Here is a 24299-nt window from a genome sequence, read left to right as displayed (position 1 = left end):
TTTAAGCAGGCAGTAGCCAAAGTATAATTTCAAAGCAGACCTAAAGATGTCTTTCTATAGCCTGGTTTGTTTTCAGGCTATCTGTTCATAGAGCATTTATCTTGATTAATTTTTTCAGGGACATAGGAGCCAACTCCAGGGGGCCGTGGATGCTTGGGCACCCAGAATCATATAATTGTGGGGACGGGGGCACCCACAAAGTCAATGAGCGCAGCTGGCAGGCAGGCAGGCAGCCACTGCAATGCTGCCTCCGAGAAAGTTCAGCTCTGTCCTCCGCAGCCAGCCAGCGAGGCACCCTGTTCGGGGGGGGGGGGGCGCCTCAGACGTGGAGGCAGAATCTCTCTGCCTCCGAGCCCGAGCCCCTCCCTGCAGAAAATGGTGCCTCGCTGCCTGCAGAGTTGGGGAGGAAGAGCAGCAATGCAGGCATTCGACATCACATGCGCACACCTTTTTCTTTTCTTTTTTGACAATAATATTTATTAATTTTCAATAGACATAACAAAAAAAATATGCAACAACACAATAGACAAGTGAAAAAGAAGAAAAAAGAATAACAAACTTAAAATACCTAAACAGAAAAAAAGAAACTCAATTAATTAATTAAAATCCATTTTCATAAACATTTTAGTTGACTTCCTCTAATCTCCTCCATCTGAATTTCCTCTTAATTTGAATGTAGCAGTTTCCAATATCATTATTTCATAAAACAATATTACAGTCGTATTCCAATTTCTTTGCCTTTCTTATAGTACATTTTCTTATTTATATATTTAAGTCTAATTTAATCCTAGGCCTGATTGGTTCTTTCAAGTGGTTACATTTCTTTAATATTAGAATATTTGTTCAAATAGTCTTTAAATTTCTTCCAGTCTTCTTGGTAGTCCTCTTCTTTCTGGTCGCAGATTCTCCCGGTGAGATCAGCCAGCTCCATAAATTCCATCATCTTCATCTGCCTCACACGCGCACACCTGCACATCGAGTATGTGACACCACACTCACTACGTGCAACCGTGTGCATGTGATGTTGCACATCTGTATTATGGTGATAGGCACCCACAATCCTGAGGGAGAGAGGGCGCCACTGTTCTGGGAGATTCAACAACTTTATTTATTTATTTATTCTGAATTACTTGTGAGGAGGTGCATCAAGCAAATGCTATTTCACACTTGGCCATCCCTTATGGCAAAAGGTCTGTATTATTTGGGGACGGAGGAGCAGGTTTGTCACACAAAAGTTCCAAGTCTACTTTAGTTGTGCAACCTGAATTTGCTGGCCTGTGATTGCATCACACCCGAAAACAGTGACCTTCTGGAAATGCTCCTCTTCTGTTTATGTGAAGCGATGTGTGGGCAGCTTCCTGATACATTTGGTGAAACACAACCTTGGCTATGAAAGCTATCGGAACGGAAGTATTTTGTTAGGAGAGCACAGACCCGTCTTCCGTTTCAAGGATGCCCTCTGGTTTCAGGAAAAACCATCAAGGAGCGTTCCTTTCATTCGGAAGAACTGCATATGTAGGTGAGCAAGTTGTGGAGGATATTCTTCATCATTTGCGAAGAGATGAATGTTTTGGAAGATCCAGAGGCCAACAACATCTGGAGAGCCCTGACTACAGTCAAGTATGCCAAGGCAGGTGCTCCTGGTCAGGAAGGAGACGGGCTCTGAGTTAGCAACTCCCCTTGAAGAACTGCTGCTCCTGGACTCGGTTTTGCACTTGGATGACCGGGTGGCAGCTGTGGCCAGGAGCCCGATGGAGATACTAAATGCAACTGCAAGGATGTGTTGGTGGCTACCTCCCTGTTTGCTTCTGGGCAAATAGATGATCACTTTGAAAACTCTATAAAGTGTTGATGACTACCTTTCAGACTCTAAATGGCTCATGTTATGTACTGAAGTTCTCACCCTGGGCCAGCAGGGGGATACTCTAGATAGTTCAGGTCCACATATGCAAATAAGGGATCGAAAGTGACGTTCAGTGATTGGATAGTTACAGAAAATGGTTACTGTTGCATTCTAGTGGAGCTCTATATAAGCTGGCTGGCTGAACGCTTCAGTTCAGTTCTGTTCTGGCCGGTGAATAAACAATAGCTGTTTGAAGAATCGCTGTGTCGTCTGATATGTTCACCCACAACTTAACAGCTCAAGTCCAGGCTAGATTGGTGATTGCCTCCTCCGATACTATGCTGTCCATTCCCTAAGATCAGAATGAGAAGTCCTTCTCTGTGTCCCATCAAGGGTTGAAGCATTCTTGGGTTGGAAGACAGAGGTTGCCCCAGATTACGGGACACTTTACACTGTGAAGCTGGGTTGGCTCTCTATCTCCTTGATTATTATTTTTTGCGCGTGAAGCCTGTTTTGTTTTTGCAAGTGGGCAACAATATTTTTATTTTTGGCTTTAATCGCTGATCCTCTTTCTTGGGTTGGTAAACGACAATGGTTTTTAATGTTTGAGGGGTTTTTTGTGTTTTAGTATTTTGTTGGAAGCTGTCTGGAGTGGCTGGGGAAATCCAGTCAGATGGGCATCATATAAATAATAGAATTATTATTATTGTGCAAAAAAAGAGTGATCATGTTGGGCTAAAGCAGTTACAGTGGTACCTCTGGTTACGTACTTAATTCGTTCTGGAGGTCCGTTCTTAACCTGAAACTGTTCTTAACCTGAAGCACCACTTTAGCTAATGGGGCCTGCCGCCATGCCGCCACCACGTGATTTCTGTTCTCATCCTGAAGCAAAGTACCCAGAGGTACTATTTCTGGGTTAGCGGAGTCTGTAACCTGAAGCATATGTAACCTTGAAGCGTATGTAACCTGAGGTACCACTGTACTTTGGGAGCAGGGCTGGGCATAATAGCCCTCACAAATGGAAGATGATCTAGGGCATGGGTAGGCCCGGATGCCAGATCCGGCCCAATCGCCTTCTAAATCTTGCCCGCGGACGGTCTTGGAATCAGCATGTTTTGACATGAGTAGAATGTGTGCTTTTATTTAAAATGCATCTCTGGGTTATTTGTGGGGCCTGCCTGGTGTTTTGACATGAGCAGAATGTGTGCTTTTATTTAAAATGCATCTCTGGGTTGTTTGTGGGGCATAGAAATTTGTATAATTTCTCCCACCCAAAAAAATAGTCTGGCCCCCCACAAGGTCTGAGATACAGTGGGCTGGCCCCCTGCTGAAAAAGTTTGCTGACCCCAGATCTAGGGGCATACATGTCGGATTGCAAATACAGTGGTACCTCGGGTCACATACGCTTCAGGTTACAAACTCCACTAACCCAGAAATAGTGCTTCAGGTTAAGAACTTTGCTTCAGGATGAGAACAGAAATCGTGCTCCAGCGGCGCGGCGGCAGCAGGAGGCCCCATTAGCTAAAGTGGTGCTTCAGGTTAAGAACAGTTTCAGGTTAAGAACGGACCTCCGGAACGAATTAAGTACCGTATTTTTTGCTCTATAAGACTCACTTTTTCCCTCCTAAAAAGTAAGGGGAAATGTGTGTGCGTCTTATGGAGCGAATGCAGGCTGCGCAGCTATCCCAGAAGCCAGAACAGCAAGAGGGATTGCTGCTTTCACTGCGCAGCGATCCCTCTTGCTGTTCTGGCTTCTGAGATTCAGAATATTTTTTTCTTGTTTTCCTCCTCCAAAAACTAGGTGCGTCTTGTGGCCTGGTGCGTCTTATAGAGCGAAAAATACGGTACTTAACCCGAGGTACCACTGTAGAGGCTCATACGATGAAACGTTATTCCACTGCATGTAGAAAAGTGGCATATTAACAGAAAGCGGTGCTTGATCCTTTCTCCCTGGCTTTCGGTGTTCAGACGGTTGCTCACATCTGCAACGTGAAGGGACACATCTGTTGACAGAAGCAACATTACAGAAGCTTATTACCTTTGGACAGCAATAGGGGGCACAGCCACTGAACCTTACTGAATGTCATGTTTTGTTAGGCTTCTATATTGCTGGACGGGGGGTGGGAGGGGACAAACTTCTCCGGTTCCTTCCCATACCTCTTGGGAGACCTCTACCTCCCAGCCCTAATTATGTAAAAGGATGCAACGTCGAATAGTCTGCCTGCCTCGCAGTTTCCTCTTCCACACCAGCGCTGACCCGCACTCATCCTTGGGGCTGGGATTTGCTTGCACAGCTTTGTAAATTGCTAAGCAAGTGTTTCCATCCAGATTCCCTGCCGCCGCAGATTAACACGGTGGTTATTTCCCCTCTCTCCCTTCTGTCTCCAGTATCATCTGAAAGAAGAAAGTGGTAGGAAAGCGCTCCTGCTGAGCCGAATCCAAAATTTCCATTTCCTTTTGGACTCGGGGGTGACCTCCAGGTGTAAGGTAGGGCTTTGGCTCAACACAATTAAACTGCTCTAAGTGTGCTCTCTCGTCCCCCTTCTTTCTGCTCCTTTTCACCCTATTGCTTTGTCTTCTGTTCTCATGCTCACACTTTCTTCTCTTTCAGGCAAGAGAGCTTTGTAAGGTCCAGTCAACACATGCTTTAATAATTTTAATAATAATAAAATTTTATTTATACCCCATCCTTCCCGGCTCAGAAGGGACGTGGGTGGCGCTGTGTGTTAAACCACAGAGTCTAGAACTTGCTGATCAGAAGGTTTGTGGTTTGAATCCCCGTGACGGGGTGAGCTCCCATTGCTCGGTCCCTGCTACCAACCTAGCAGTTCGAAAGCATGTCAAAGTGCAAGTAGATAAATAGGTACCGCTCCGTCGGGAAGGTAAACAGCATTTCTGTGTGCTGCTCTGGTTCGCCGGAAGCGGCTTAGTCATGCTGGCTACATGACCTGGAAGCTGTACACCGGCTCCCTCGAGATGAGCGCCGCAACCCCAGAGTCGGTCACGACTGGACCTAATGGTCAGGGGTCCCTTTACCTCTTACCTTCCCGGCTCAGGGCAGCTAACAGCAAATATAAAACATTGATTAAGATGCGACTTAAAAACCGCATAAAACAGCATAAAATACAATATAAAATGCAGCATCGATATCAATAAAATTCAAAAATTCAGGGGTCATTTGGGGTGGGGGGAAGGAAAAAAACCCACCCCAGTCAGCAGACAAGTTGGTCCTACTAGGGCCAGCAAGGAGACCAGGGAAGGATTTAAATGTGGGGTCCCAGAAAGGGTTTCTTCATAGAAGAGGAACGGGAAAAGGGAATAGAGGATCAGGCTAATTAAAGGCCAGGCGGAATAGCTCTGTCTTACAGGCCCTGCGGAAGGAGATCAAGTCCTGCAGGGCCCTAGTCTCGTGGGACAGAGCATTCCACCAGGTCGGAGCCATCACTGAAAAGGCCCTGGCCCTGGTGGAGGATAGTCTGGCTTCCTTAGGGCCCGGGACATTTAAGCTATTATTATTCATGGTCCTTAGGGTCCTCTGCGGGGCATACCAGGAGAGGCGGTCCCGTAAGTACGAGGGTCCTAGACCGCATATGCTAGAGAATGAGGTGACATTCTGTGGGCCACAAGTGGGGATGCCTTTTGTCAATGCACACCCCAATATTCTCTGCAGATCAGAGATTTGCATGAACCATGTCGTTTTAGACTGTACCCAGAGGTTCACCTGTTTAAAGGCTTCCCTACGTTAAAAGTTCCCTGCGGGTAGAATGCTAGCACAGAGCTGATGTGCTAGTTTTCTCTTGCAAAGAGATTTCTTTTTCTTTGTTTACATTGGACAAAAGGGGAAATTCACCTGTAGACTGAAGTGGTGCAGTCCGTTCTGCCACATCCTCCTCAACCAAAAATAGTAAAATAAATAAATAAATCCTAGGTTGCTCCTATAAGAAAATATCAAGGGCGCCAGATGTCGCCACCTTTATACAGCGGTCTCTTGGTTCTCAAACGCCTTGGGACTCAAACAACTTGGAACCCAAACACTGCAAATTCGGAAGTAAGTGTTCCGGTTTGCGAACTTTTTTCGGAAGCTGAACGTGCTCCGTTTTGAGTGTTATGCTTCCGATTTGAGTGCCACACTTCCGTTATGCTGAGGTCTGTCTGTTTTTGCTATTTCTATTTCGTTTTTGTTTTTGCAGCTGTTTTTGTTTTGTTTTTGTGACTGTCTGGAACCCAGTTCAGCTACTGATTGATTGATTGATTGATTGCGTGACTGCAGTACAATGTTTATCGCTTTCATTTTATGGATCACTGGTCTCGTTAGATAGTAAAATTCATGTTAAATTGCTGTTTTAGGGTTTTTGTTTTTTTAAAGTCTGGAACGGATTAATCCATTTTGCATTACTTTCTGTGGGAAAGCGCGCCTTGGTTTTGGAATGCTTTGGTTTTGGAACGCACTTCCGGAACGGATTGAGTTTGAGAACCAAGGTACCGCTGTATCTGAAGCCACTTCAGATGGTTTACTGAGCATTCATCCTGATTTGTCAGCAGGGAAAGGAGATAACGTTGGACGTTTAATAAGCAGTCATTCTGAAAAATTTGAGGGAGGTTAGATGACGTTGCATCAAAGCAAATCCTATTTCCACTGAATATTCCCTGTCCCTTTATTGCAACAGCTCTGATCTTTTGGGGGCAGCTTTCTTGTGCAAGAGCTCCAAATCCACTTTAAAATAGGGGAAGGCTGGATGTGCTGTGAATCAGGAAGCAAGGCAACACAGCCGTTCTCCTCTCCCTCCCCATCTTCCTTTTGCCTATTGTCCTTGTTTGCCTGTCATAACAAACAAGAATTCAAGTGTGCTGCAGGTCAGGTAGCCGAGGTGACAAGGAGGAAACAGGAAACAGAAGCCCCAGCTGCCTTGTTTTCAATTTTAGTGTTGGGTAAAGCTATGGTTTTCCCAGTAGTGATGAATGGAAGTGAGAGCTGGACCATAAAGAAGGCTGATCGCCAAAGAATTGATGCTTTTGAATTATGGGGCTGGAGGAGACTCTTGAGAGTCCCATGGACTGCAAGAAGATCAAACCTCTCCATTCTGAAGGAAATCAGCCCTGAGTGCTCACTGGAAGGACAGATCCTGAAGCTGAGGCTCCAAGACTTTGGCCACCTCATGGGAAGAGAAGACTCCCTGGAAAAGACCCTGATGTTGGGAAGGATGGAGGGCACAAGGAGAAGGGGACGACAGAGGACGAGATGGTTGGACGGTGTTCTCGAAGCTACAAACATGAGTCTGACCAAACTGCAGGAGGCAGTGGAAGACAGGAGTGCCTGGCGTGCTCTGGTCCATGGAGTCACGAAGAGTCGGACACAACTAAACGACTAAACAACAACAACAACATCAAAGAGGGTGGGATTTCTGGAAATCAGATTGCAGAACTTTGGCGATAATCACACTGACTCTAATCCTTGCACGTCACCCATTGGTGGATCAGGCAGCCAAAGTCCCATCTGCTCCACTGACCAATCAGACCAAGTTTGGAAGAAGAAGAGTTTGGATTTGATATCCCGCCTTTCACTCCCCTTCAGGAGTATCAAAGCGGCTAACATTCTCCTTTCCCTTCCTCCCCCACAACAAACACTCTGTGAGATGAGTGGGGCTGAGAGACTTCAAAGAAGTGTGACTGGCCCAAGGTCACCCAGCAGCTGCATGTGGAGGAGCGGAGACACGAACCCGGTTTCCCAGATTACGTGACTACCGCTCTTAACCACTACACCACACTGGTGTAGTGGACAGCTCAGTTGGTTAGAGCAGGCTTCCTCAACCTCGGCCCTTTCTGGCCTTCAACTCCCATGATCCCTAGCTACCAGGACCAGTGGTCAGGAATGCTTGGAGTTGTAGTCTCAAAACTTCTGGAGGGCTGAGGTTGAGGAAGCCTGGGTTAGAGCGTGGTGCTGACAACACCAAGGTTGCAGGTTTGATCCCCATAAGGGACAGCTGCATATTCCTCCATTGCAGAAGGGTTGGACTTGATGATCCTCAAGGTCCCTTCCAACTCTTTGATTCTAAGGGACTTTTGGGGAAGGCCACACCAGCAGGACATGAGAACAATCACACTCTTCCACGCAACTGGTGTCCTGAAGCATTCTGCCCGATCTGGGAAGCCACAGTGATCCATGCGACGGTCATCTCCAGGCTTGACTACTGTAATTCGCTCTACGTGGGGCTGCCCTTGAAGCTGTCCCAGAAACTCCAGCGGGTGCAGAATGCTGCAGTGAGACTCCTCACGGGGTCTCTGCCATGGGAGCATATTCACCCAGTGCTTTTCAAGCTGCACTGGCTCCCGATGGAGTACAGGGTCAGATTTAAGGTGCTGGTCTTGACCTTTAAAGCCCTTCACGGCCTAGGACCCTCTTACCTACGGGACCGCCTCTCCCAGTATGCCCCACGGAGAGCCTCAAGGTCCATAAATAGCAACACCCTAGAGGTCCCGGGCCCTAAGGAAGTTAGATTAGCCTCAACCAGAGCCAGGGCCTTTTCAGCACTGGCTCCGGCCTGGTGGAACGCTCTGCCTCATGAGACCAGGGCCCTGCAGGATCTGATTTCTTTCCGCAGGGCCTGTAAGACAGAGTTGTTCCGCCTGGCCTTTGGCTTGGAGCCAATTTGATTCCCTCCCGCTCTTTTTTCCTTTCCTTCTCCTCCTGCGATGAGGCTACATTTTAATATTTTAATGTTTCAATATTTTAATGATGTATTTTAATTTTGTTTTTGAGTTGTAATCATTCAACTTGTTTTTATGATTGCTTGTAAGCCGCTCTGAGCCCGGCCTTGGCTGGGGAGGGTGGGGTATAAATAAAAATTATTATTATTATTATTATTATTATTATTATTATTATTATTATTATCTTCACTAGTAGCCATTGAAAGCTATCTTCCGCTATGGAACTATGGAATGAAGGTATGAGGTTTACAGCGTGCTCTACCTTAAAAGAAAATGTAAAGAAAATGATGTACCGGTGGTATATTACCCCGCTTAAATTAGCAAAAATGTATAGAGTGAGCAACAAAGCCTGCTGGAAATGTAAATTAAAAGATGGTGAACTTTTCCACATGTGGTGGACATGCGAAAAAATGAAAAAAAAATGGGGCAGGATATATAACGAAATGAAAAAACTGTTTAAATATACATTCCCAAAGAAACCAGAGGCTTTCTTGCTAGGGATAATAGGAGATGAAGTAAGAAAAGAGGATTCTAAGTTATTTATGTATGCTACGACTGCCGCTAGGATTCTCATGGCCCAGAAATGGAAAACCCAGGAGATCCTAACGTTAATGGAGTGGCAGATGAAAATGTTTGAATATGTTGAGTTGGTGAAAATGACTTATAAGATTAGTTACCAAAAAGTAACAAAGTTTGAAGAGGAGTGGAGTAAATTTGTTGTGTATACAGTGGTACCCCGCAAGACGAACGCCTCGCAAGACGGAAAACCCGCTAGACGAAAGGGTTTTCCGTTTTGGAGGCGCTTCGCAAAACGAATTTCCCTATGGGCTTGCCTCGCAAGACGACAGCCCATAGGGAAATCTCCGGGACAGCGGGGAAGCGCAGCGCGTCTTCCCCACTGTCCTCGGACCTCCTCCCGCCACGCGGCATCGGAACGAAGCTCCGATGCCGGGCAGGGGGGGGAACGCCTCCTTCCGCCGCGCGGCATCGGAACGAAGCTCCGATGCCGGGCGGGGGGGGACGCCTCCTCCCGCCGCGCAGCATCGGATGGCTTTCCTGAAGACTTGGGGTGGGAGGAGGGTTTTCCTTCCCACCGCCAACATTCAGAATGCTGTTCTGAATGTTGGCGGCGGGGAGGAAAAACCCTCCTCCCACGCAAGCCCCGGGAACAGAGGGAAAGCGCTGCGCGCCTTCCCCTCTGTTTCCGTACCTGTCCTGAAGGCTTGCGGTGCGGAGAAAAGCCCTTCTCCGCACCGCCAGCCTGGCAAGCGGTTTCCCTAGGAACGCATTAATTGATTTTCAATGCATTCCTATGGGAAACCGTGCTTCGCAAGACGAAAAACTCGCAAGAAGAAAAAACTTGCGGAACGAATTAATTTCGTCTTGCGAGGCACCACTGTATACGGAATAATTGTAGAAGCTTAAAAACTGTAGCAGGGTTTACCTAAGTCTTGTGATGTGGATGGAGTGTAAATAAGAATCTGTAAGAGTGGATGCTAATTTGTGAAAGGCGAAGCAGGGAAGGAAGGAAGTCCGAGCGCGACAAAGCGCAGGGTAAATAAGAAAACATTAAGATGCTGGATGTAAGAGTTTATGTTTTATTTGACTTTGGTTTTGCAAATTTAATAAAGTATTTTTTTAAAAAAAGAAAGCTATCTTCCACGAATTTGCCTAACCCCCCTTGGGGTTCACCATTACGTGAGTTCACCATTACAACTCATGGTGACAAATCCCATTGTTCATTTAAAAACAAACAAATGCAATACTTGACTTGGTTTCGTTGTTGTTGGTTTTTATGTAAGGAAGGAATGTTTGTTTCCTTTAAAAAAAATAATTCCTTAGAAAGCATCCCTTTCAGAGGGGTCCAAACTTTTTTCAAAGAGGGCCAGATTTTCTGAAGCGAACATGCGTGAGGGCCGAATAAAGGGCCGGCCATAAGAAGAGCTTTTTATTGGATTGAAGTTGTTGAGCTTTTTTCGGATTTTACCCCAGGAAATAAACTGTCTGGTGGGCCGGATTAGGCCTCCGAAATGGACTTTGGACATGCCTGCTTTTACCGGAGCTTTGGTTTTTGTAGCCTAAAGTAAAAGGATTTGCAAGGGAATTGTACTCATGTCAAAGAACCAAAAGCCCTTGGCTTCAATATTCTGAATATTTCCCTTCCCGCAGAGACTGTTCTGCTGTCCCTGAACTCACCCTGGCTTCCCCACCCAACCTCTGGCTGCCAGCCAAGAACTTTCTTCCAACTCCCGGCCTCTCCCACTGCCAGGACATTTTTTGGCGCCATCATTGATGGCATAATGTTGGCTTGGATAACCTCTTCCCTTCCCTCTGTCACTTAAATCAAGACACCCAATTGGCACGGCTTACCCCACATGACGCACATGCTCCACTGTGGGCCCGATCCACTGGGAAGCTCACGTGGGCAAGCAAATAGGATTTCCTTGCCCAGCTTCTCTGGACTGCGGATGGGGCTGCACAAACCTCGGACATTTGAAGCATATGCCGAAAGAATCCCGGAAACTGTAGTTTAAGGGTGCTGGGAACAGAAGCTCTGTGAAGGGTGAACTACAGCTCCCAGAATTATTGGGGGGAAGCCACGTGCTTTAGATATACGGCGTGGATGTGACCAAAATCAGTGTGAAGGGTCAATGCATGGGGTACTTTAAGTACCGTATTTTTTGCTCTATAAGACTCGCTTTTTCCCTCCTAAAAAGTAAGGGAAAATGTGTGTGCGTCTTATGGAGCGAATGCAGGCTGTGCAGCTATCCCAGAAGCCAGAACAGCAAGAGGGATCGCTGCTTTCGCTGCACAGCGATCCCTCTTGTTGTTCTGGTTCTGAGATTCAGAATATTTTTTTTCTTGTTTTCCTCCTCCAAAAACTAGGTGCGTCTTGTGGTCTGGTGCGTCTTATAGAGCAAAAAATGCAGTATATGGTGTGTGCACAGCCGAGGTTTGTACAGAACACCCTCACATTTGCAGCTATTTACCCTGGGAGACCTAGATTCTGCCTCCACGGTTGGAGACAATATGTCCCTGAATGCTAGCTGCTGGGGACTGCAGGGAGATGGGGGGTGGGGTGGCAGCTGGCCCACCCCAAATCAAGTCAATAAATAAAAATACTTAACTACCAGTAGAAATAATCAGAATATTTGAAACTGAAATGTGCTATGCTTATAGAGTGTGCACAGAAAAACTGCATTGGGGGAAAAGGAGGGATTTGAGAAGAAATGGCTGAAAAGGTTTCTCAGCAAATTGTGCATTTGGGGAAGGGAGCGAGCAAAATTATTGCACACCCTCCCACCATTTATTGCAACCATTTGAAACCCCACCTTTTTTCACTCAAGGCAGTTCACAACGAATAGCAAAAAATAATAGCAGATCCATAAAAATAAGAAAGCAATGTCATAAAAGAGGCTAACCTGTAACACTTAATTTGAGCAGGAATGTGCAAAGTCCGTTTTGCGGGCCCAATCTGGCCCGGTGGTCGATTTAATCTGGCCCCCGTGGCTCAACAACTTTGGTCGGCCCTCACGCATGTTCACTTCATCAAATCTGGCCCTCTTTGAAAAAAGTTTGGGCCCCCCCTGCGGTAGAGGAGAGCACCCAGAGCAGAACAGATTTCACAAGCCAAAAAAGGCCATTCCAATCATATTCTGGTTTTGGGCTTTGCTCTTGCAAAGTCAGCACCCCAGTTCAGCCCAGAAAAAAATGGTTAGCTAGCTCTGTTATTAAGGATCAGAGCAATATAGTCCGATCTCCAAGCTTGTGCCAAATCCCTGGCAGCTGGAACTGTTATGTACTGAAGTTCTCACTCTGGGCCAGCAGGGGGATACTGTAGATAGTTATGCAAATGAAGGATCGAAAGTGACCTTCAGTGATTGGATAGTTTGTATGCAAATGAAGGATCGAAAGTGACGTTCAGTGATTGGATAGTTTTAGAAAGTTGTTACAGTAACAAGGTATTGGAGCTCTATATAAGCAGGCTGACTGAACCCTTCAGTTCTGTTCTGTTCTGGCCTCAGAATAAAGAAGAGCTGTTTGAAGAATCGCTGTGTCGTCTGATATGTTCGCCCACAGCTTAACAGGAACAATCACAGTTTCGGAACTGTCCTTACGGCCAGCCTCACCTAGAGCTCACTGCGCTTTGTAGTTAGTCTTAACCTTGACTTCTCATACAGCAGGTTTCCTCTCCTATCCTTTTACCTGCCGCAGGACCAGTTCCTGTGCAGGACTGCATATAGAGGTCATAATGGCACTGAAAATCCACACAGACATCTCCATGAGCAAGGGCAAGTGTCATCCCATTCCTCTTCTGTTCTGGAAGTTTCCAGAAAAATACATGTAGGGGTCTGAGTGTAGGGCCATAGCAAACCCCCCAAAGGGCTTTCTTAGAAAGGAGAGGTCCGTCAGGAGAACAAAGCTGGCATTGATGGAACAGGCTCAAATGTTTATTATTCAAGGTTGTAAAGAGATAAACAAACTCAGGAATGCAAATGGCAAGACCTTACATGGTAATAGGAACTTACTATAACTTTCGATTTCCCAGAAATCAGGTGGTTTACAATAAATCAGGTGGTATTGTATTCTGCAAATGTATAAAAAGCTGGCTTGCTTAGAATTTGGGGCCAGACTCCGAGCATGAGCTGGTCTGTGCCTTTGTGTCCAAGCAATTGCTTAACAAAATAAAAAAATCTTTTTTCCTGCTGTCGTTTGACTCTTGCAGCGTCCTTGATGCTCCTAGTAACAGATAGGGACCTACCTAGATAGACCTACCTAGGTCCTTCATGAGGGGCAGGCAGAGGGCAGGACCGCTCTGGGAGGGAAGAAAAAGGGAGTGGAGCAGAACACAAGGGGCCTTGTTTTTGTTATGTACTGAGTTGAATAGGATCCAAACTGAAGCAGTCTGATTGGTCCTAGAACAATAGGATTCAGAATGCAGCAGTTTGATTGGTCCTAGAACAATGCAGCAGTATGATTGGTTGGCAGGAACCACCCAATCATGCTCCAGATATAAGTGAATCCACAACCTGATTGGCTTACAGTAGAATTCCAGAATTAGCCAATCATGTGCAGCCCATTGTGTAAATAATGTATATAAAGCAGATACTTTGAGGGGACTTGCATTCATTCCTCCTCACCACTATGAGCTGAATAAAGAGCATGAAATCACTTTGCGACTCTGAGTATATATCAGTTTTGTTTTGTGTTTTGTTTTCTTTAATGCTTTCTGGAAATTTATTTATTGGTGCGTGTTTTCCTTTTTGTAAATCTACCAAAGAATAAAATAAAACCAGGGATTGAATTTAATTCTAAATTATATTCCGGAAACGTGGGAGATTACAAGGGGTAAAAAAATAATAATGGATGTACCGTGCCATATTAGAAGCAAAAAAACTTGTTTTGATGAATTGGAAGAGCAGCAAAAAGATTCCGTTGAACACGTGGATTGATGATATGGACAGACTAGCTACATATGAGCGAATTGCATGTTGACGCAAATTAAGAATGGATAAATATGAAGAAATCTGGAAGAAATATTTAAGCGATAAGGCGGACAGTGGTGGGAAGTAGGGGGAGTGGTGGGAAGTTGTTAAAAAGGTGTAGTCATAGGTATATCAGTATTCAAATCTGAATTGTCAAATTGTGTTTTGTTGTTGTTGTTGTTTAGTTGTGTCCGACTCTTTGTGACTCCATGGACCAGAGCACGCCAGGCACTCCTGTCTTCCACTGCCTCCCGCAGTTTGGTCAAATCTGAATTGTCAAATTGTGTTGTTTTGTTGTTGTTGTTTAGTTGTGTCCGACTCTTTGTGACTCCATGGACCAGAGCACGCCAGGCACTCCTGTCCTCCACTGCCTCCCGCAGTTTGGTCAAACTCATGTTGGTAGCTTCGAGAACACTATCCAACCATCTCGTCCTCCATCATCCCCTTCTCCTTGTGCCCTCCATCTTTCCCAACATCAGGGTCTTTTCCAGGGAGTCTTCTCTTCTCATGAGGTGGCCAAAGTATTGGAGCCTCAGCTTCACGATCTGTCCTTCCAGTGAGCACTCAGGGCTCATTTCCTTAAGAATGGATCTGTTTGATCTTCTTGCAGTCCATGGGACTCTCAAGAGTCTCCTCCAGCACCAGAATTCAAAAGCATCAATTCTTTGGCGATCAGCCTTCTTTATGGTCCAGCTCTCACTTCCATACATCACTACTGGGAAAACCATAGCTTTAACTATACGGACCTTTGTTGGCAAGGTGATGTCTCTGCTTTTTAAGATGCTGTCTAGGTTATTGTGTAATTGTGTTAGTAGTGTTATTATGGTTTTTGTTGTATGTGCCTTGTGTGGTGGTTGTTTGTATTGAAAAAACGATTAAATAAATTTTAAAAAACACCCCAGGGATAAGGTTTTTTTCCCCAAGATGGTGGAGGGTCTGTTTGCTGCTCCCTGTTAGTGTTGTAGTGGTGACACTTGCCCTTCTTCTGATAAAAAATGCTGTGCAGGGGAGGACCAAGAAGAGAAATGTCCCTATTTTCATCTGAAGAATGTTGAAGGGTATGCAACAAGCTAGGAAAAACAGAATTTGGACGTTCATTTCAGGAGTGCAGCTCTGTCAAAATGCCTCACGTTTTCCTTTCCATGTTCTGTGTGGCAGGCCTTGGGTTGTGCAAGACAAAGTTTTGAAAAGTAGCCCAGAACTGATTGTTTCTCTCTTGGCTGCAGCATTAGAGATGGGATCATGTCTTGCTGCCTTTACACATTTTCCTTTCGCTCTCTTTGGGCCTTAAAACATGATGAACCCAGAGACCCTTGGGATACAGAAAGAAGGTTCTGTCTTCACTCTTCAGTCAAGGCAAGAGAGGCTCTCGCTGTTCCTGTAGACTCGCCAACTCTTGAACCTCTTCCAAGGTCCACAAGTCCTTTCTATCTGTGATGATCTTTAGTACCTGGAATGGTGTGGCTGATAGACCAGGAATCTTAGGGGAAGCTTTGGCAGTGCAGTTCAAGTCAGGAAGAAGACTATGTTGTGCCAATGGAAATTATCTCCAAGAGAGTGCATGTTTAGAATGGAAGCTGTGTACAGTGGTACCTCTGGTTACGTACAGTGGTGCCCCGCAAGACGAATGCCTCGCAAGACGGAAAACTCGCTAGACGAAAGAGTTTTCCGTTTTGGAGGTGCTTCGTAAAACGAATCTCCTATGGGCTTGCTTCGCAAGACGAAAATGTCTTGTGAGTTCCTGCGGGGTTTTTCCCCTCCCCCCCTTTTTCTAAGCTGCTAAGCCGCTTATCAGCTGATCCGATAAGCCGATAAGCCGCTAAAAGCCGCTAATAGCACTAATCCATCAATGGGCTTGCTTTGCAAGACAAAAAAACCGCTAGACAAAGAGAATCACAGAACGGATTCTTTTCGTCTTGCGAGGCACCACTGTACTTAATTCATTCTGGAGGTCTGTTCTTGTTGTAGTTTAGTTGTTTAATCGTGTCCGACTCTTTGTGACCCCATGGACCAGAGTCGTCTGCAACTGGACCTAATGGTCAGGGGTCCCCTTTACCTTTACCTAAGTCTAAGACAGCAGCAGCAGCAGCAGCCCGTCTATAGGGCCATGCCTATATCTTTATTTAAGCTAGCTCTAAATTAAGTGGGCAAAAAGTCTATTTCCCAGATATATAATATTTTGAAGTCCACAGACAAATATAGTTATTTCCCCTCACTTTCCCTTTATATTCACCAAAAACTTCCCTTTATGCTCAAAATTGCTTTTTAACTGCAGCTGTTTAGAGGACTTCTTCATGTTTACAATATTTTTTTAAAAATGACTCATCTGGGTGGTGCTGTTATTTTGAGCAGAATTCACGCCCCCAAGGGAGAGATGATGACTTGTGTGTATCTCAATTAAATCTGGAACAGAAATATTTTGCAAATGTTGAATTTATCCAGAGCAGGGAGGGACCCAAACAAAATTATTTTAGCCGGGGCTTATTTTCAGCCAGAACTTCCGCCACCTCTCCGGTGGGGCACCATTGCCATTTATGAGAGAACAAGGGAGGCGTTCGTGGTGAGTTGTGGCACCTCTTTTTCTAGAAAAGGAAAGTGTCTTCTTCAATTTGGATGAGAAAGGCCAAATTCAGCTCAATCATTCTTGATGCGTGTGTTTAGAGATGAATGGATTGGGGGTGGGAGAACAGATAGATGGAAGGACAGACAAATATGAATGGGTAAAGTGGGACGCGGGTGGCGCTGTGGTCTAAACCACAGAGCCCAGGGCTTGCCGATCAGAAGGTCGGTGGTTCGAATCCCCGTGACGGGGTGAGCTCCCGTTGCTCGGTCCCTGCTCCTGCCAACCTAGCAGTTCAAAAGCACATCAAAGTGCAAGTAGATAAATAGGTACTGCTCTGGCGGGAAGGTAAACGGCGTTTCCGTGCGCTGCTCTGGTTCGCCAGAAGTGGCTCAGTCATGCTGGCCACATGACCCGGAAGCTGTCTGCGGACAAACGCCGGCTCCCTCGGCAACCCTTACATAAAATAACATGCCCATATATAAATATAAGTATATAGTTGATAGGTCATTTTAGGATTGATCAAGCAGAAATCTAGAAGGTTCAAGATTATGGGGGCATGGAATCATGAGTCCAACAGCATCTCGTAGCTAAAAGCAGACAGGAAATTACAACAGAAGCAAAGCAAGGCACACCAAGCATGCTCTGGCAATAGGTCTAAATAGAAAGCTGATGAATGCAAGGGTTTGGGTAAGGGCAGCATGTGACAAATGTCCAAATGAGGATCCAAATTTGCTGATCGAGCTGGAACAGCAAGATGAGGAACTAGGTGAGAGGTTATCACCAAGGCAAGGAGCAGGCAAAACTCTGGAGAGCTATTCAGAAAGAGGCACCCCAAATTCGATGGAGATAGAGAAAAGTGATGAAAAATGCTATGGTCCAATAGATGCAAGCAGCAGAGAGATGGGTAAAATCTGGAATGGCGGGACTAAATAACGAAGAGCAGGAAAGAAGCAAGGCACGCAAGAAATCTTGGTATGTGTTGTTTGTCTTCTGTTGCTTCTTATTCATTCTTTATTCCGACAAAGTTATTAAAGCACAATCAGTCTTTGAAATAATTTGAACTTGTCTGATCTATCACAGCTTGGGTCAGAAGGTGAGGAGACTTCAGCGAACTTACTACCCACATTTGCTGGGTAGTAAGATAGGACGCGGGTGGTGCTGTGGTCTAAACTGCTGAGCCTAGGGCTTGCTGATCAGAAGGTCAGTGGTTCGAATCCCCGCGACGGGGTGAGCTCCCGTTGCTCGGTCCCAGCTCCTGCCAACCTAGCAGTTCGAAAGCACGTCAAAGTGCAAGTAGATAAATAGGTACTGCTCTGGTGGGAAGGTAAACGGCGTTTCCGTGCGTTGCTTTGGTTCGCCAGAAGCAGCTTAGTCATGCTGGCCACATGACCCGGAAGCTGTACGCCGGCTCCCTTGGCCAGTGAAGCAAGATGAGTGCCGCAACCCCAGAGTCAGTCACGACTGGACCTAATGGTCAGGGGTCCCTTTACCTTTTAAGATCTCTATGGGTGGTATTGGGTCACATTATAAAATACCTCATAAAATAAAAGTCCCATCCAACATCGTTGATGGATGACTTTGAAAACTCCTGCCTGGCTCCCTTCTTAGGATTCTTAATCTCAAAACTGGATTTCAGCAGGGTAGCCATGCAAGCAGAGAAGCAGAAGGCTGACTTCTGTAAAGTTCAGCACATGGGGGCCACCCTGATAAAACTCTTACAGTGTCTGTGGCTTAGATACTTTTCTCAGGAGGGTGGCAGAGATCAGTGGCGTAGCGTGGGTTGTCAGCACCCGGGGCAAGGCAAGTAATTTGCGCCCCCTAACCCGTGGAGGCAGGTAGGAGCAGAGAGCTGCGAGTGCGAGCGCGCGCCCCCCAGATGTTGCGCCCAGTGCGGCCGGCCCCCCCTGCACCCCCCACACTACGCCACTGGCAGAGATCCTCATTCCTAATACATGCTCTGCACAAGCTGTTTACCACAGGCTTCATTCAGAGGTTTCCGTCGCTGCAGAGACTAGTGTAAACACTAAACACCTAGGAATGAAACATTCCCCGCTGTGAACAGAATGAATCTTCAGTTATCTCATGCTGGGTTTGATCATCAACATTTTTTAACATTAATTTGCAGAATGGCCCCATCAATTGCTCCTATATGCATAATCCCACATGCCGCTCTTGCACATGCTGTTCAAAGAAGATTTGCACGGCGTGTTTTGATTTCATTAGAAATGAAGTTAATTAAAGTTAATGATGTTGAGTGGCATGTGGAAAATCGATGTAGAGTGAATCTAGATGCTTGAATGGGATGCGCGAAATCTCTAAAGTTGTGTTTTATTTTGTTTGGGCTTGAGCTGTGGGCCACACTTAATGCGTTTCGGGTGATGTCTCTGGTGCTCACCTTTTACACTCCAGTCCTAAGCATATTTAATTCCAGCGGGTGCAGAATGCCGCGGCGAGACTCCTTACGGGGTTCTCGCTGCGAGATCACATTCACCCGGTGCTATACCAGCTGCACTGGCTCCCGGTGGAGTACAGGATCAGGCTTAAGGTGCTGGTTTTGACCTTTAAAGCCCTATACGGCCTGTGACCCTCGTACCTACAGGACCGCCTCTCCTGGTTTGTCCCACGGAGGACCTTACGGTCTTCAAACAAAAACATCTTGGAGGTCCCAGGCCACAGAGAGGTTAGGCTGGCCTCAACCAGAGCCAGGGCTTTTTCGGCAGTGGCTCCGATCTGGTGGAACGCTCTGTCACAAGAGACTAGGGCCATGCGGGACTTGACATCTTTCCGCAGGGCCTGCAAGACAGAGCTGTTCCACCAAGCCTTTGGCCAGGGCACAGCCTGACCCCCTCCTTTGGCAATCTTCACAGAACTTTAGCCTAACAGTTGCCATCAATTTGATTTGAATTAATTTTAGAATGAAATGATTTTAGAATGTTGTATTATTTTATTGTTGTTAGCTGCCCTGAGCCTGGCTTCGGCTGGGGAGGGTGGGATATAAATAAAAATAAAAATTATTATTATTATTATTATTATTATTATTATTATTATTATTATTTATTAAAAATCTCTTTTCTTTGAATCCAGTATACTTCCAAATGGGCGTGCTTGAGAAACAATTTATTGACTAAAAGGGGAGGTGGTAGTACCTGTCTGTATTTGCATGCAGGTGTTGAACAGAGCTGTCCTTTACCTCCACAGGTAAAGTGGGAGACTGTCAGAGGCTGATACTCACAATATACAGTGGTACCTCGAGTTACAAACTTAATTCGTTCCGGAGGTCTGTTCTTAACTCAAAACCGTTCTTAACCTGAGGCACGCTTTTGCTAATGGGGCCTCCCGCTGCTGCCAGCACACGATTTCCATTCTCATCCTGGGGCAAAGTAGGCAGTGTGGTGTAGTGGTTAAGAGCGGCGGACTTGTAATCTGGTGAACTGGGTTCGATTCCCCGCTCCTCCAGCTGCAGCTGCTGGGTGACCTTGGGCCAGTCACACTTCTTTGAAGTCTCTCAGCCCCACTCACCTCACAGAGTGTTTGTTGTGGGGGAGGAAGGGAAAGGAGAATGTTAGCCGCTTTGAGACTCCTTCGGGTAGTGATAAAGCGGGATATCAAATCCAAACTCCTCTTCTTCTTCTTCTTCAACCTGAGGTACTACTTCCAGGTTAGTGGAGTTTGTAACCCGAGGTGTTTGTAACCCGAGGTACCACCGTATTACACTTACAGTCAAATCACAGCCATGACCTATTCCCCCCACCAAATTATGCCTTTTTAACGGGGCTACATTGCGTTTCCCAGAACAATTCTGTCGCACAAACCATTCATACCAAGCTTCCAGAGAGACTCCAATTCTTAATTTGATGATGATTGATAGTGATGTGTTTTCACACGCTGTTGCTTTCTGACATTCCAGTTATGTTTTCCATCCTGCATTCACGCTATTTACTTTCCTTTTCTTTGTCTCTGATTTCTGTTTTAGACTTCATTAGCAAAGTGCCCAATCAGAGCTGCTGACTCAAAACTTTGGACGGACAATAAGTAGCAAAGCTTCTCAGCCGTTCTGAAAGGTAGGAAGGTCTTGCCCTTTCCCTATTGCCATTTTTACTGAATTACATTTATTTTTGAAACGTTTTTACTTTTCCAGAGGAGATAACATATAAGAAAAGAAATAAAGAAAGAAAGAGGTGATTAATTTGATCATTCTAGGCCAGGGGTCAGCAACCTTTTTCAGCCGTGGGCCAGCCCACTGTTCCTCAGACCATGTGGTAGGCCGGACTATATTTTGGAAAAAAAATAATGAATGAATTCCTATGCCCCACAAATAACCCAGTGATGCACTTTAAATGAAAGGACACATTCTACTTATGTAAAAACACACTGATTCCTGGACCATCCATGGGCCGGACTGAGAAGACGAATGGGCCGCATCCGGCTCCTGGGCTTAGGTTGCCTACCCTTGTTATAGGCAGTAAGGCAAGGAACATTAGGGAGGTACAGGGCCTTTTCCCATCCAACCCCAAATCTCCATATCCCACAATTCAATTTGAATTGTCTTCCCTGACCTGGGCAAAGCACCAGTTATTTATGATCTTGTTGGAGGACACATCTTGCACAACCATAGTTCTCCAACTAGCCTATCCCGACACTGGCCATTTGCACTGATTTGGGTCACATCCACACAATACATTTAAACCACCTGGCTCCGCCTAAAGATTCATGGGAATTGTAGTTTACCCCTCACAGAGCTACAATGCCCAGCACCCTTAGTAAACTACAGTTCCCACAATACTTTGAGGGAACCCAAAGTGCTTTAAATGTATGGTGTGGGTGAAACTAAAGCACCCGAAAGTCTCAGTTTGGAAAGCAACATTTTGATGGGTAAAATAGCTTATGAATCGCTGGGTCTTTGATCGGGACCGATGGCAGATCGATGCTGGCAGGTTGCTATAAAAGGCCATTGCTATGCACATTCAAGGGGAAATTAATTATTTTGATGAGCGCTAGTTTTCCCCTCTTGTTTTCCCAACCCTTTTTTCACTCCCCTTCCTTTTCAGCAAATAGCAACCGTGGCATCTACAGATCTTATGGATTACGAGGACAACTTCACAGAATATTTTGGGACTTACGAAGAGGACGAGCCCCCCGTGTCCCACCTCACTCACGCACAGGTGGCGTCGCTTGTGTTCCATGGCGTGGCTTTTCTCCTGGGGGTGCCTGGCAATGCGATCGTCATCTGGATTATGGGCTTTAAATGGGACAAGACCGTCACTTCCCTCTGGTTCCTCAACCTGGCTATTGCGGACTTCATCTTCGTCCTTTTCCTCCCTCTCTACATCACCTACGTGGCCACGGGCTTCCACTGGCCCTTTGGGAAGTGGCTGTGCAAAGCCAACTCCTTCATTGCTCTCTTCAACATGTTTGCCAGCGTCTTCTTCCTGACAGCCATCAGCCTGGACCGTTACGTCCATCTGATCCACCCTGTCTTCTCCTACCGGCATCGGACTCTCAAAAACACCTTCTTTATGATTGCTTTCATATGGGTTTTGGCCACGCTCATTGGAAGCCCGGCGCTGTACTTTAGAGATACCCTTACGCTACACAACAATGTCACCATTTGCTACAACAACTTCCATCCCACGGACGTTAATCTTATTATCCTCAGACACCATGTTCTGACCTGGGTAAGGTTCATTTGCGGCTACCTCTTTCCTCTGCTGACCATGATTGTTTGCTACTCTCTTCTGGTATGCCAGGTGAAGAAAACTGCCACGCTGACCTCCAGCAGGCTCTTCTGGACTGTTCTGGCTGTGGTGGTGGTATTTTTCGTTTGTTGGACCCCATACCAAATATTCAGCATCCTTGAGCTCTCTGCTCACCACGATAACTACTGGCACGACTTGCTCCGCGACGCCATTCCTCTTTCCGTCAGCTTTGCTTTCATCAACAGCTGCCTTAACCCCATTCTTTACGTCCTCCTCAGCAAGAAACTCCAGTCCTGTTTCAGTGTGACGTTTTCAGAACTGGTGAAGCACACCCTCTGGGAAGTCAGCCGGTCTGGGACAGTCAGCGAACAAGTCTGGAATTCTTTGAGTCTACAGCAGGGCGAAGCGTCTGAGCTGGAGACTTCTCTGGGTGAAATCTCTCCCTGACCGGCACTCACTCTGCAATATGCCCACCTTATTAAGATCTAGACATCAGAAGTGTTTGTAACCCAGCCGTCACTACACAAGAGTAGCCAAGGTGGCGCTCCCCAGGTGGAACTCCTTTTGCTTTGACCCCATTCAGCTGCCATGAGCTTCATATTTTTTCTGGTGAAACTTCTTTAGTAAAAGGACACATGTTTAGTAGCCACTGCGATGTCATCCCCATGTTGCGTACAGCCACTCTCCTCATCCTTGACCATTGGCCACAAATGATAGAAGTTGGAAGTCTGAATGAGGTCAAAACAGCAGAAGTTCATAAGCAACTTCAATTGTTCGTAGGGTTGCCAAACTTTCAGGTCTCCAAAACTCACATGCTTGTGAGGAGCCATCATTAAAATGTTGTGATCTTTATCCCCATGCCATTTAAAGCTTATCTGCCAATTTCTGCACATCAAGCTACTGTTAAAAGACACAATAGAAGGCCTGATAATCTCCCCCACCCCAAATTCAAGCTACTGAGGGAGGAAAGATGTTTGTGCAGGGACTTAGGTTCATGGAAGACAGTGTGTGTCATGGAGGGTTCTTATTTTATAATTCTTCAGTATTAAAACATTGTCCTTCAAGGACTCTAAACAAAGACATTGATTCCCCCTTGAAGTAACCGCATAAGGAAATGCCACACAAAACAACACGCAAATGCACTTTTTCATGTGCTTTTAAAAACATAGTACCTTTGCAATCTTGTAAAGTAGTCAAGTATACTTTATTATATATATATATTTGGCACAGAGCCTTGCTGAACAAAACTGACAATTTCTCTTCCCCTTTGTTTATGGTTTTTTTTTTTTTGCTTAGTTTCTGCTGAAGATGTCTAAGATTATATATATTAAATGCAAGGATTGCACTGCTTCCAATGAGGCAGGTTAATCTATAAGCCTGCTAGCGAGCTTTATCAACATTTTCAGTAAACCTGGCTCCTTAATCCTATAGGTCGTATCCAACAATAATCCTCCTCAGGGTCAACACATTAGAATTAAGAGGCAGAACTAATTAAACCCATTAATTTCAGTAGGTCTACTCTGAGTAGGACCAGTCCCAGTTATAGAATTTGGCACAGCAGGACATTTGCACGTGAGGTTTCTGGTCCACTGAAATGATTTGCACAGAGACACATTGATCTGGGTATTTTGCACTTCCAGAGGGTTTAGGCAAACAGTTTTGTTCTACAAAAGAAGCAAAGCAATACATTCACTAAGAATGGCTTTCAGAGATCAAGCCACTTTACCTGATTTCACTTAATCTCAGTCGGATATTAGCCTAGCCGCCTAATATTTAGTGGTAGCACCACTGCCTGTTCTGACCTTAAATTTGCTGGTTTCTTCAGCACTGCCACCCCAGTCAATTGATCCCTTCTTCCCTTTGCTTTACTACTGCGCAAGTCTTTTTTTAACGCACCTTTTTCTCGGGTTTTTGTTTTCCCCTTTGCTTCGTGTGCCCCATCCTGTCTTCCTCTGAACTCCCTGTCCCTTGCCTTGTCTCCTGAAAGGTCTTCCCAGTCTTTCGCA

At 45.7% G+C, this 24299-nt stretch overlaps 1 protein-coding gene across 7 annotated transcripts in view; it reads left to right on the top strand.

Moving 5' to 3' along the window:
• CMKLR2 (chemerin chemokine-like receptor 2) overlaps positions 1-22740 on the top strand; it is a gene marked incomplete at its 3' end in the record, with an annotated part of 31023 nt that extends 8283 nt beyond the window's left edge. The window contains exons 2-4 of one of the 7 annotated variants that reach the window (XM_081182683.1): positions 4232-4330; positions 20571-20658; positions 21646-22740. In XM_081182683.1, the coding sequence (XP_081038809.1) occupies positions 21676-22740 (1065 nt within the window). In that variant the 5' untranslated portion in view covers positions 4232-4330; positions 20571-20658; positions 21646-21675. Of the gene's footprint in view, positions 1-4231; positions 4331-16482; positions 16595-17391; positions 17570-20570; positions 20667-21645 lie in introns of those variants that run through there. The other 6 variants (XM_081182679.1, XM_081182682.1, XM_081182684.1 and 3 more) reach the window with 6 other exon arrangements.
• Between the last annotated feature and the right edge of the window lie 1559 nt (positions 22741-24299).

Source organism: Podarcis bocagei (genome assembly GCF_964188305.1).
Source record: "Podarcis bocagei genome assembly, chromosome: 1".
Lineage (NCBI taxonomy): Eukaryota > Metazoa > Chordata > Lepidosauria > Squamata > Lacertidae > Podarcis > Podarcis bocagei.
The sequence above is the reverse complement of the archived record's forward strand: the minus strand, read 5'-3'. Positions and strand labels throughout refer to the sequence as shown.